The following is a 14,164-nucleotide window of genomic DNA, read 5'->3' as shown; positions in this document are numbered from 1 at the left end:
GCAAATATATGTTTAAAGTGATGGGGGTGTCTATTTATCCATCTGAAATTACCTGATATTATCAGTCATAACTAGAAGATGATGGTCAACATAAGTGCTGTGCTCTTATAACAATTTATTACATTTTTTATATATTTTTTTCTTTATTTTTTTGTAATATGAGGAACCATAGTGGCACGTCTCAGTATGCAAAATAAAATACGAACAAAACACCAAAAACACAAATTTGTAAATTGGATAATGTCTTGGGTAATTGCTTTTTAAGTTAAGCTTCTATTTATTGTCTGTGAACATATATATATATTTATCTTATATATCTATATTTTTCTTCTCAGAATTGCATGATTTAAAGTCACAGTTGCAAGAAAATAGTCAGAATTGTAAGTAATCAGTATGTATAAACATTTATCTCAGGTTTATATCTTGCAATTTAGACTTTTTTACTCACTGTTTTTTCCTCAGAAATAGATAAAAACTTTTTTAATTGTGAGTTATCAAGCTCACTAGTTTGATATTTTCTTGCAAATGTGAGTTATATCTCAGAAGACTGATTTTATAAATAAAAGTATAGAAATAAAAAGCAACTATTAATTCTCATTACATGTAATCATTTTCTCAAAATGTAATGAAATCTTGAGCTCATAGTGTACAAATGATTTTTCAATGTAATAACAATTTTTCACATAATATATTAAGGCAGCATATGAGAAATGTATTATATTATAAACGCACTGCAGCAATTGATAATGTAATCGCAGTTCGTAATGTAATAACAGCACATAATGTATAAAGTATGTCAACACACAGATGCAAATTCACGAGGTGAGAAGATTACGCATCAGTAGGATTTCATTGCGGAAGAATTAACTTTAAATACACACTTCACACTAGATAATATAATAGTCTAAGGTAAATATTTTGATCTCCGTCTCCTGTAAAATTTTCCTGTTGTGACTCAGACTCGTGATTGGCCGCTGCTGGATTTAGTCGTGTAATAAAGCATTTAAAAGAACTCTGTCAGGACAAGCACTGTCAAAAGCGTAGATAAACACCACGAATTGCATTCGCATCCCTGAACACTATGAAGACGGTTGCTCTGCTTCTGCTATTGACTGGACTGTTGGGCTGTTCACGAGGTGAGTGACTTTAGTAGCATAATCTTTTTGTGTTGTTTGATATTTAAATATTTTCCAAGCTGAAATATCCATCTCTACACAGGCTGGCAGAACAGTTATGATGGGCCTTTAAATTTCCAATGTCCTACAGGCCAGTCGATATCCTCCATAACGAGGTGAGTACCGCTTATAAATGTTGTAAAAAGATGAATGCCATGGAAGAATGTCATATACTGTTAGAAAACTCCTTAACCTAATTTAAATGTAAAACTCTATGCAGTTGTAATATGCAATTTTGCATTTTCTAAACAACTTTTTTCTTTATTCTAACTTAAAAGTGAAAACAACGATCACTATGAGGACCGGGTTTGGGACCTTACCTGTCAAGCCACCTACGGCCAGACCAGACAATGTTACTGGACAAGTTACGTCAATGACTTTGACCAAGTGATCCTCTTTGAGTGTCCAGCACAACATGTGATCGCAGGAATGAGCAGCTACCACAGCAACCCCCATGAGGACAGACGGTGAGCTTTGACTGATCTTTAAACTTAAACTTGCTAGAGCTCATTTGAGCTAATGCCAAAACAATGTTTTCTCACAGCTGGAAGTTTTACTGCTGTAAAAGTCCGTGCACCTCTGGAAGCTGTCATTGGACCTCGTACGTGAACAACTTTGATGAGTACTTCCACTATACTGTGCCTTCCCAGAACGTTCTGGTGGGCGTTCACAGCTACCATCAAAATGCTCAAGAGTGAGTAGAATTTATTTACTCATGTTATTTCCAATGATTAATATGCAAAGCTAGTTGAACATGTCAGATTTTGTTCTCTGTTGTTCACTAATGTGTTATCCTTCTTTCAGAGATCGACGATGGGCGTACAAGGCCTGTGTCCAATACAAATGTTAATTCCAGGATTTAATACTCTCTTACAGTTCATGATGAATATTCTCTCATGATCCTATGAAATAAATGCATGTTGAAAACAAACACTGTGGCTGGTGTGTGTGTGTGTGTGTGTGTATGTGTCGATAGGCTGAAATAATTCAGTAAATCAAACGTTTTTCATTTTCATTGATCAGTGATCATTGATTTGACCAACTACTGACAGCAGGTGAACTAATTAACCTCTAAAAGTCCAAAATGTGCCAAATTCAGACATTGGCCAAAAAAAGTTTTTCACAAATTTAAAATTGCAAGATAAAAACCTGTGTTAAATTAAAAAGTGTGTGTGCATGCATAGATAATACTTAGTTCCATGTGTAAAATGTACTGCAAAAACTTACAAAGGAAAAATGTAAGTTGTAAAAGAAAATGGCTCATAACGCAGTTATGATATATATATATATATATATAAAATTAATGCAATAAAATGTTTATAATTTAATAATTTTTCTTAATTTTCTTAAAAAAAAAAAAAAAATTTTACACAATAAAAAAAAAATTGTTGGCATTCCCTTACAGTACATTTTAAAAAAATCTAAATCCAGTTTTAAACTAAACTACTAACTATTTAAATAGCCATGCAGTTACTCTTATTATTATTAAACACAATGCATTTTATATCCCTTTTTTTTTTTTTCTTTGAAATGTTTCCATGAAATCTATGAAATCTTTCTATGAACTTTTGTTTTCAGTGGCATAGCATAGCCCAATAATGTCTTTAGTTTGTTATTTTTTATTTAGGTAATTATCCACACAGTTGAAAGCACCTCTATAGATGATCATATTGCTCAAATTAAAAATAAATTTTACATTTAGAGACAACAACAACCATTTAAACCCTTTAAACCCTTTAACATCTCGAAAGCTTATTAAAAACCTTTTTTTAATTATAGTGCATACAATTTAAAATGTATTTCTGGGTCGGAGTGACTCATAATAATGGAGAATGCCATAATAATAAATTTTTTTTAACATTTTAAGAAAATGTTGAGTTCACATTCTAGCCTAAAAGCCTAGAGTACATTTTTAAATGGTACTTTACATTTACATTTTGTGCTGAACTTTATTATATTGAAAGATAATTATATTGTAAACTTTGCTTCACTTACAACTCATCAAAGCCAGTTAAGCAATTTCTGCTTTTTTATAAGTCACAAGAGCTTCAACATTTTAAAGCCAGTTTCTTATAATTTAGGTTGAAATAACTTCTACCGACAATTTAATTTTACTTTAATTGTACAATTTAAGGCAGCAACTGAACCCAAGTTTTTAAGTTGAAATAAAAGGAGTTGCTTTTCATTGCATGCTGGTGAATTGAATCAGGGGTGTTTGATTATGAAAATATTGTAAATGTGTACAGTTGTGGTTCCTCCAGGATCAGGTTTGGGAAATATTCTAAGCATGTTGACTTTCAAGATAAGAGTTTACAGAGCAAATACATGTTTTAAAGTAACATTCATTCATTTACTCATCTAATACTGTCAGTCATAACTGGAGGATGACTGTAAACACTTGAGTGCTAAGCTCTTATAACAATTCAATGGTTCCGACGCCCATGTGAATGCAACAACACGATGAAAAGTGTGACTCCTGCTCCATGTCAAATTATTATATTATTATATTTTGTTATTTATTAGGTGTGATTTTGGCACATTTCTATAGGTCACTAAATACAAATAAGCAAATTGTGACAACGACCATGCAAATTTCTTTGTGCAGATGTCAGATGCTCTTGAAGCCTGATGCTCTTTGAAACTTCTCAAACCGTGCTGAAGACATTCTGAAATTCATATACATTTTTTTCCATTCAAAATTCAACGTCTTGTGCTGATTATTATGCTGATAATATAATTTATACTGAAAAGTACATTAAAAAGTGATCTCAGAGTTTTTGTTTCTACATACACTAATTATTTAATCAGTTTTGTAATCATAATTATTATTTGTTCAGAACACCTGGAACCAAATTTTATTGATAAGTGCAAAATGTCTGATTTTACAGACACTCTCATACGCTTTTAAAATATTTTTCCATTCAGATTTGAATTTCAGTGTATTTTCTTTGAACGACTTTGTGACAGTCTAAACATTCCGCTTCGGCACAGTATTTGTACTTCCAGCGCCGGTCTCTGAAAAACATGTAAAAAGACACCATGTTAGTATTACAACAGGTTTTAATTGCTAGTTCCCAAAACACTCCCTTCAGGCTCATGTGAAGCACGTCTTATTTTGAGGAGCTGTACTTACTCATGCTTATTTTCATGGTAGCTTTCAGCGCCCACCAAGTAGTTGTGGTTTGGTACAGTCCAGTGGAAATACTCACTAAACCAGTTCACAAAAGGAGTCCACACACAGTCAGTAGTACAGTGGGAGTTACTTCTACAGCAGTGAAACTGCCACCTGTGTGAAAACACAGTAATGATATCAGTTTGGCCAAACTCAGGCTAAATCGATGCAAAATCAGGGCTTACCGTCTGTCCTCGTGCTTGTTGTTGTGGTAGCTGCTCATTCCCGTAATGATGTGTTGTGGTGGACACTCAAAGGTGAACTTTTGGTTAAAATCGTTGACGTTAGGTGACAAGAAACACTCTGAAGCAGAGTCAAAGGTGTCTTTACAGCCGAACTCCCACATTCGGTCCTCGTGATAATTGTGATGTTGGCTTGGTTTCGTTATGCACTCATAAAAATGATTCTTCAACACTGTTCAGATTATTTTAAAAAATCCTTTTCATTTAACACCATTGTGTTAGGTTTCCCATTTATACAATTGCATTGTGTTAAACTGCTTGAAACAGTTGCGTTTTGGTACAACTCAATATTTTCATTTTGAAAGAACATGTTTCAGTTAAATAGGCCCCTTCCCATCATGCTTTGCATGCTTTGTACAAAGAGAGTAAATGATGAAATAAAATGTTATTTTATGCATTTTTAAATTAAGATTATACAATTGGGAGACTTGTTAATGTTTAATGTTCTTTAATGTTTGTATTTAAAACAGTTTATGGAGAGTTAATGTTTTGGGGGGGTTACCACTGTGGTAAAGTGTAGAGCATGAGCTTGGGTTGAGGACCTGCTAACATGAGTTAAAGTTGTTTTAATAATAAAATAAACAACTACATTGGGTATACCATGGAAAGCCATCTTATGGCTAATGCCTAAGAAGTTGGTAAATGCCTGAAGTTAAGTACATCGAATGTATAATTTTTTGAGTGTGGAAGGATTTCTGCATAGTTATTTGTTTTCCAGTTTAATGTTTTAGTTTGAGCATAGAATAATGACTTCATAAATGTATGAGTTTCATTTAAACTATATTTGATCAAATTGAGTTAGCCCAACTCAATTACATTTGATTGCATGAATTTAATTGTTATGAGTTTGGGTTACACATATTTATTGGACGGAAATCCTGCCCTTAATTAAATTGAGTTCATCCAATGAATTATTTTTTTGAGTGTGGAAAGAAGTGTAATAATAGAATTTAATTACCATAATACAACATTCTGGTTATATATAAGTACTTTTGTGTTGTATTTCATTAATAATACAAAAGCATAATTTTTGAGAATTTATAGACCAGGTTTGCAAACATTCGGGATGCGTGCGCATTATGGTTGCAAAAAAACCCAGGAGAGATAGCCTTTACGGCTAGAGAATTACACGGATGTGGTACAAAATAGTTAGATTTAAAAAGATTACAGATTATATTGATTAGATGTCATTTTCTAAATGTTCTCTGCATATTACAAGAGCTTGTCACCCAGCGATAAGCACTGTTATTCAACAAAATTGACGCTAGATAGTGTTCCAAAATAGGGATGACGTTTTTGTGGGCGGTTCAAGTAGCAGTCTTCGGAGCCATGGAATAATAAAAGCATAAAAAAAAGGTAAATTTGATTTTGTAATTTAAAAATTCTGACTTTATTCTTGCAATTCCCGAGAATATATCTCACAATTCTAATAAGGAAAAACAACTCATCATTCTCTCTTTTTTTCTCTCTCGTCTTTTTTTTTCCCTCAGAATGAACAAACTCACTAGTTTTGAGTTAAATCGAGTTATAAAGTCTGAATTAGGAGATATAAACTTGCATTTGCAAGAAAAAAGCCAGAATTGTAAAATGTTAATAGTAATAGGTTTAAATAATATTTCATGCTGTAACTGTAGGGATAATACAATACGTCTCCTATGAACAGCATATGTGATTATTATGTAGACCTATTGTTTAAATCAAATTTATGCTTTAAAAGTAGAGTAATCATAGCCATTTTCATCCATAGTATGTCCATTTAAACATTTGCATTTAGTTTCAAATGGCGTCTTTGACGACAGTATTCTATAAAAAATTACATGCATTCTGATTTTGACAAAAAGGCACAAAAATATTTTTTCCCCTTATTTACCTCCACATGTTACCAGTGTTATTCTGCAACCACTGTGACGTCAACTCCTAACTGGTCTATATAAATGGATTTTTGGCTCTTGCTCATTTCCAATTAGTTTAATTTTTTGCTCCCTAATTTTTTAAGTTTTGCAAGTTAGATAAATTATATTTTATGGCCAATAATGAGCATTTCATTGTAAACTTGATGTGTTTTTTGGCCCTTTACATGACTTTTAATTCACCAAATACAGTCTGCTTTACTCACCTCTTCATGTAGGATATTGATTAAGTCTAGAGGCTCATCATAGGCGTTCTCCCAGCCTGACTCTGTGAGATTTGATTCAGATTGAGTACTTAACAAACATACTGATTAATAGAAGAAAATATATTTTCATAAAGTTCCCTACCTTGTCCGTTGGCCAACAGACCTATCAGCAGATCAGCAGTAGAAATGAAGCCAGTTTCCTCATTGTGTGGTGGTGTGACGTTACAAGACAACTTGAGACAAAACTTATGCTTTTATTAGGACTTCATGACTTAAGATCACCTATACGTAATGTAAGGTCAGTCTGTTAATTAACTAGCGGGTTCTAGTCATGTATGAACAGGTGGGACTGATTTCAAGGCAATTTGCTTTTTAGCAGAAATGATGGAGTTGCCAGCAACTGACTTCCTTGGGAGGTATAGAAAGTATAGGAGAAGTATAGAAACGTCTTAAAAATACAGTTTTATAGAGTTTTACAGACGTAAAAACTTCCCTGGCATGTCTGCATGAAATATCTTGTGCTCCAGGTCAAATTAAACTTTTATTAATATTGATGCTTTTGGAGAATCTTTCACACAGTTCAGCCAATCTGACCTGCTTAACTGTGTAGCTTTGTTCCTTTTTATCAGGGAATCATGGGTTTTTGTCTGTGAGAAAATATCATGACTGTAAACAGAGATAAGCATTGCTATAAAATAAACATTACTGTTAGTTTTGTGTTGGGTGGATGTTGAAAGTTAAAGTTAAATTTTATGAAATGGGAGTTGTATAAATTTACTCACAAAAGACTAAGGCTCTTTGTATGAAGATAAATATATTTGCTTAGCCAAATTTGCAAATAATTACACTCGAAAATTGAGATGGGTTTATTTCTTAATAAAAAAGAACTGGGTGATACAAACTCGAAATTGTGACAAATAAACTTGGAATTGCTGGTTATAATGTCAACCTTTGAGATGATGCATGATTTGATTGGTCCAGTTATCCAATTACATCCAGGTCCCACAAATTTTTCAGCATTTCAGTACTTCAGCCCTTTCCAACAATGGCTGTTTGATTTTGAGATCCATCTTTTCACACTGAGGACAACTAAGGGAATAATATGCAACTATTACAGAAAGTTCAAACGCTCACTGATGCTCCAGAAGACAAAACAATGCATTAAGAACCGGGGGGTGAAAACTTTTGAACACAATGAAGATGTGTACATTTTTCTTATTTTGCCTAAATATCAGATTTTTCCATTTAGTACTGCCCTTCAGAGGCTACAGAAGATACTTACATGTTTCACAGAAGACAAAATAAGTTAAATTTACTCTGATCTTCGAATTCAAAAAGGTTTCACCCCCCCAGCTCTCAATGCATGTTTTTTTCCTTCTGGAGCATCAGTGAGCATTTGAACCTTTTGTAATAGTTGTATATGAGTCCCTCAGTGTCCTCAAAATCATACAGCCATTGCTGGATAGTGTTTAAATACACAAAAATGCTGGAAAAAACAAAATATTTGTGGGATCTGAGGGATTTTTTCTGAAGGGAACAAGGGATTCATGACCACAACTATCACTAAACAAAAAAAACAAAACAAAAAAAACAACAAAACAAACAAACAAACAAACAACAACAAAAAAAAACAGCTGTGGATCATCAGGTAACAACACAGTATTAAGAATCAAGGGGGTGTAAACTTTTGAACGGGGTCATATTTATTATTACAACTATTATTTATGTAAACATCTTTTATGTGAAATATCTTATTCAGGTCAGTACTAAATAATCAATAACATGCATTTTGTATGATCCCTCTAATTTTGGTAAAATAATTAACGTTTTGCAGATTCTGAAAGGGGGATGTAAACTTTTGACCTCAACTGTACAGTAAATATGTTTCCATCTTGGGTTTGATGCATGCATTCCTAACAGATAAAAACCTCAGATCCACCTCAGTTGAGTGCATATGTTTTATGCACGTTTTTATTTTTATTTTTATTTATACGCATCTTTGCATTTATATCCAATGCTATTTTATGTGCAATATCCCAATATTTGCATAGCTAAAACAGCTAATATAGAAAAGGAAATGATTAGGTTACCCTCTATGCTCGCTTTGAAGAAATTTGTGTTTAAGTCTTTCTTTGGCACCTCTGATATAGTTTCTGGCCTGTATAGATGGATGCACATGTTTCAGTTGTGAATGTTTCCATTAAATAAGATCATTTGAAATCAACAGAACACATGAAAGCAGAAATTAGGTACGGTCATTTACACTAAAAGTGTCCTTCCAAAACACATCTTCAAAATGATGCGAGCCAGATTTCAACTGAAACAGAAAAAGAATGATTGATCTCATTATTTAATAAATGTTTGTTAATCTGTTATCAAACACTGTCAATGGTAGAAATCTTATTAATATGGCAGTGTTTGGAAAATTATCCAATACAAACATCAAAATCAGCCAAAAATGGGTCGCTGAGCACAAAACAAAGGTTTTATGGTATGAAAACCATTATGTATATTACGCCTTCCCGTGAACCACATATACACATATACAAAAACTTGGTTGTGTTAGTTTATTTGGAAACTTCACATGTAGGAGCTATTATTCTCCAAGTACTGAAAGATTCATTAATGGAAGCTGAATCATTAAATGCAATCAGATCCTGAATCATTAGAATCCTGACAATTCCCATCCCTAGTTAGTACGCTGCCTTAGTAGACCCCTGCATGTCGACAGCATGGGTTTTGGAACAGAGTTACACAAACTATGATATAAGAGTATGTGAACACACATGCATGCACACACTGCAGGGCAGATGGTCTTTCTCTACTGTCCTCTCTGTGTGTGTGTGATCCAGTGTTGATTAATTACACAGGCAGGTGTGGCGCCTCAGTAGGAAGCTCACCGCAACACAAACCACCAGAAACTGCAGTAACACACATAACTGCCCAGTTGCTGCTTACACACACACGTTCATTATATAGAACAGCGTTTCTTCTCTGCTTTGCTCTCGAGGAGCAATACAAGAGAGGAGATGTGGAACAGTGTGCAGTTATTACCTGGGGGCTTCGCATTAGTGCTGCTGGAGCCTGACGCCTCATTATAGAGTGAACAGAGTCTCAAGAGCTCTGGCTATATGACCGTATGTATGTGCGTGTGTGTGAGGATTCACAGGATTCGACTGCTGTTTTAGGCCTCAAATGTCCTCTGTGCTAATATATGAATGCAGATGCTTTATAGCTTTGCAAGCAACACCTTTTGAAATGTGTCAGGCCTGGTTTAATATGTATGTATAGGCTGCATATATTTATCTTGGCACCATGTTAACAGTTTACAGCAATCTATTGTTCTCTTTTTTCTTTTCTTTTGTGTATATGAATATCACATCTGGTTGAAAGGAATAGTTCATCCAAAAATGAACATTTGCTGAAAATGTGCTCAGCCCCAGGCCATCCAAGATGTAGATGAGTTTGGAGAAATGTAGCATTGCATCACTTGGTCACCAATGTGAATGGGTGCCATCAGAAGAGTCCAAACAGCTGATAAAAACATCACAATAATCCACAAGTCATCCACACCACTCCAGAACATCTTGAAAAGCCAAAAACTATGTGTTTGTAAGAAACCAATCCATTGTTAAGACATTTTAACTTCCTCCAATGAAAAAGTGTTCTCTTCTGAATCAGGAGAGAAATCTGCACCAATCAAGTATTGTTTACAAGCCAAAACATCTCTAAACAGATATGTGGGTTGTTTTTGATGTGAAAGACAAAATGAGATGGACTTTTTTTTACTGGATAAAGTGTTATTATGGATTTTGGATATTTAGATTATGGTATTTGTGACCCTAGACCACAAAACCAGTCATAAGTCATAAATGTATAAATATATTCGTGGCAATAGCCAACAATACATTGTGTGAGTCAAAATTATTGATTTTTCTTTTATGCCAAAAATGGTTAGGGTATTAAGTAAAGATCATGTTCCATGAAGATATTTTTTTTAAATTTCCTACCATAAATATATCAAAACTTAATTATTGATTAGTAATATGCATTGCTAAAAACCTAATTTGGACAACGTATTTTGATTTTTTTGCACCTTAGTTGTATCCTAACAATGCTAACAAACCATACATCAGTGGAAAACTTACTTATTAGCTTTCAGATTATGTATAAATCTCAATTTCAAAAAATGGACCCTTATGTTTTGTGGTCCAGCGTCACATTTTATCTTAATGATGGATTTGTTTCTTCAAAACATGCAGCCTTTGTCTTCTCAAGATGTTAATTCATGGACTGGAGTGGTGTGGATTACTTACGGATTATTGATGTTTTTATCAGCTGTTTGGACTCTTTCTGACGGCACCCATTCACTCCATTGGTGAGCAAGTTATGGAATCAATGTAATTATTCTAGACTTCTGACCGCTAATGTAGCTTTATAAGTAAACAATATAAATCTGAAGATCACCTATTAATGTTTATGTGTATATGTGCACAAACCAAGGCTCCTTTGGGACATTTTGGATTTGCACATTGTGTTTCTAGACAATAAAGTCTTTTAGCCATTTAAAGCGGATGATAAACTCCATTCTCGGGCCTCGAGCTGTAGAAGTCAGTCCAGCATATCCCATAGAATGTCCCAGAATCCAAAGCAATCAATGTTGTGATGTTATGTTGGCTCGTACGGAAATCACATTCACATTTCCAATAAAACCACAGCATAAAATCCCCGGTGGAACGGCGCTCTGGTCTGAAGGCTCCATTAAAGGTTTCGGTTCCAGCGTGTTCGTTCGGCGTGTGCCGTCTGAAGCTTTTATCTTCAGGACTAACTCAAGCTGAGGATGTGGCGTGCTTTTCGTTTAGCCGTGTTCTGGGGCTTTGAGTTTCTAACCATCTGCCTTTGGCTGGAAAATTGATTCTCCCAACCTGATCGTTTTGACGAATGGATAGAATGGGTTTGGCATTGTGGATGTGGTTTACAGCTGCTAAACCAAAGGTTCACATCCCTGGGTTTTGCATTATTAGCTGTTTTAAAAACTTTAGTGGGTTGTGAGCATTGGTAAACTGCCTGCTATAAGACAAAATGATTAAAAGTTAAATTGAATGTCTGTTTTAGGGGTTTATTCACCAACAAGTGAACATTTTCATAATTTAAACTCTCTCATGTCATTTCATTTTCTACTACAAAACTATAAGAGATATTTTGCAAAATTGTCATGCTTGCATGCAAAGACAAGATGCATTTAATCAACAAAAGTGCAAAAAGCATCATAAAAAGACAATAAAAGTAGCCCACTTGAGTTGAGTCTTCAACAACCAAGAGCTGATATTCACGTCACTGTAAAAAAAACAAAACATATATATACAGGGGTTGGACAATGAAACTGAAACACTGGCCAATATAGTGTTGGAGGTTTCATGGCTATATTTATGCAGCCTGGTGGCCAGTCTTCACTGATCACACATTCCACCAATAAGAGCAGAGTGTGAAGGTTGACTTTGTGCACCCAATAGCTCAAACATTGTACCCTGAAGGTGGTGCCGTGTATTAGGATGATAATGCACCAATACACACAGCAAGACTGGTGACAAGAGTGATTTGATGAACATGAAAGTAAAGTTAAACATCTCCCATGGCCTGCACAGTCACCAGATCTGAATATTATTGAGCCACTTTGGGGTGTTTTGGAGGAGCGAGTCAGGAAATGTTTTCATACACCAACATCACAATGTGACCTGGCCTCTGTTCTGCGAAAGGAATGGGTCAAAATCCTTCTGGCTACTGTGCAGGACTTGTATTTGTCATTCCCAAGATGAAATAATGCTGTATTGGCTGCAAAAGGAGGCCAAACGACATACTAATTGTGGTCTAAACCCAGGTGTTTCAGTTTCACTGTCCAACCCCTGTGTATATATATATATATATATATAAAATAAAACATTAAAACATTTAAAATGAATAAAAAATATTTTTTTTGCAATATGTTTTACAAGAAAATACTTTTTCACTCTTTCTATTTTTTATCTTTTCACATTTTTATTTAAAATTTAATTTGTTTTACCATTTCTTTGTCAATTTCTAACTGAAAATTGTTACTACACATTTTGTCCCATTGCATAATACTAAATGTATTCATGACTGCTGTTGGTTCTTATTAAGGGTTGACTGATTATCGACCTGGCCAATTATCGGCACCGATATTAAGCATTTTTATGGTTATCGGGATCATCATTTTCAAAACCATTTTGCCGATGAAATAATTATAATAAAATAAAAAATAAAAAACATTTAAAGAAAGTTTTTGTCAGAGACTTTATTTTTATTTTTGACATTCATTTTTACACCATATATATTGGTTTAAAATAACGGTTATCGGCCTTCTTGATCTGTACTAATCGTATCGGCATCGGCCCTGAAAAACACATGTCGGTCGACCACTAGTTCTTATTCTGTCACATGACCAACTAAAACATTATATCAGAGAATAACGGCTTAAATTTGTGTGTTTTTCACACAAAGTAATCATATAACTTGAAAGATTTGGAAAATAAGTTTTACAGGCTACTAGTAATGCAATGATTTTATTTTTTCCCACTTCTATAATGCCTCACAGATAGTGAAAGATTATTACAATCGAAGTAATTACAGATGTTTGTGTCTATAAGGCACAGATGTTTCTCACTGTGGTGTCTGTATTCGAGCAACACTCTTTCTCATCTTTTCTCATTGTTTTCTCATCCTGAATCCCTCCAGTAGCCCATTATAGTTCTCTTTTTCCATCATCATCGTCCTCCTCTATCTTTCTCCTCCTCTCTGTCTGCAGTGTAATGACTGTGGTTTGATGATGAGCGATCAGTGTGTTTGTGTCACATGTTTGATTGCAGAGAGAGATGATTTTTCAGATAAATATATAACACAAGATCGTCAGCTCCCCAGTTTCTCATCAAAATCCTAACGTTCAGATTCACAGCAGGCCTCAGTGATTGACATCTGCATGCAGTGATATTAATTATGGATATTTGGATAATGTTTTGAAGTCTTCTAATGAACCCAGGAGAGAGGCAAATTGTTTATTAATTTGATTGTTGATGCTGTGGTTAATAGGAGTTTACCTTTTTTTATTTTTTTTAATCTACTGCAGTGATTCCCAAGAAAATATCTGTAAATGTTTTATCTTATTATGAATTAAAAAAGTGTTTTATTAGTCTTTTATGTAGATGTCATCTAGATGGTACCAGAGTTATTATAGTATACTTAAACTAAAATTAAAATATATTTTTTAATAAAAATATATTACTTGAAATAAAAACTACCACATTAACAAAAATAGCACAACTAAATCACTAAAACCTTAACTGAAATTAAAATAAAAACTCATTCAAAATATCAAAAATAAAAGCTCATTTGATAAACAAACTTTTTACTTGCTCTACTAAATTTTTTTATTTCATTGAATGTT

The 14,164-nt window shown here is 33.9% G+C and overlaps 1 protein-coding gene and 1 pseudogene across 1 annotated transcript; one reads left to right on the top strand and one right to left on the bottom strand.

Moving 5' to 3' along the window:
* Nucleotides 1-996: 996 nt before the first annotated feature.
* On the top strand, nucleotides 997-2,106 carry LOC127180421 (hemagglutinin/amebocyte aggregation factor-like). Its single transcript, XM_051134437.1, has 5 exons — nucleotides 997-1,136; nucleotides 1,219-1,291; nucleotides 1,454-1,642; nucleotides 1,720-1,869; nucleotides 1,980-2,106. The coding sequence occupies exons 1-5, from the start codon at nucleotides 1,082-1,084 to the stop codon at nucleotides 2,023-2,025; spliced, it is 513 nt and encodes a 170-aa protein (XP_050990394.1). The 5' UTR covers nucleotides 997-1,081; the 3' UTR covers nucleotides 2,026-2,106.
* A 1,990-nt stretch (nucleotides 2,107-4,096) lies between these two features.
* On the bottom strand, nucleotides 4,097-8,883 carry LOC127181105 (hemagglutinin/amebocyte aggregation factor-like; annotated as a pseudogene).
* Between the last annotated feature and the right edge of the window lie 5,281 nt (nucleotides 8,884-14,164).

Source organism: Labeo rohita, chromosome 18 (assembly GCF_022985175.1).
Source record: "Labeo rohita strain BAU-BD-2019 chromosome 18, IGBB_LRoh.1.0, whole genome shotgun sequence".
NCBI lineage: Eukaryota > Metazoa > Chordata > Actinopteri > Cypriniformes > Cyprinidae > Labeo > Labeo rohita.
The sequence above is the reverse complement of the archived record's forward strand: the minus strand, read 5'-3'. Positions and strand labels throughout refer to the sequence as shown.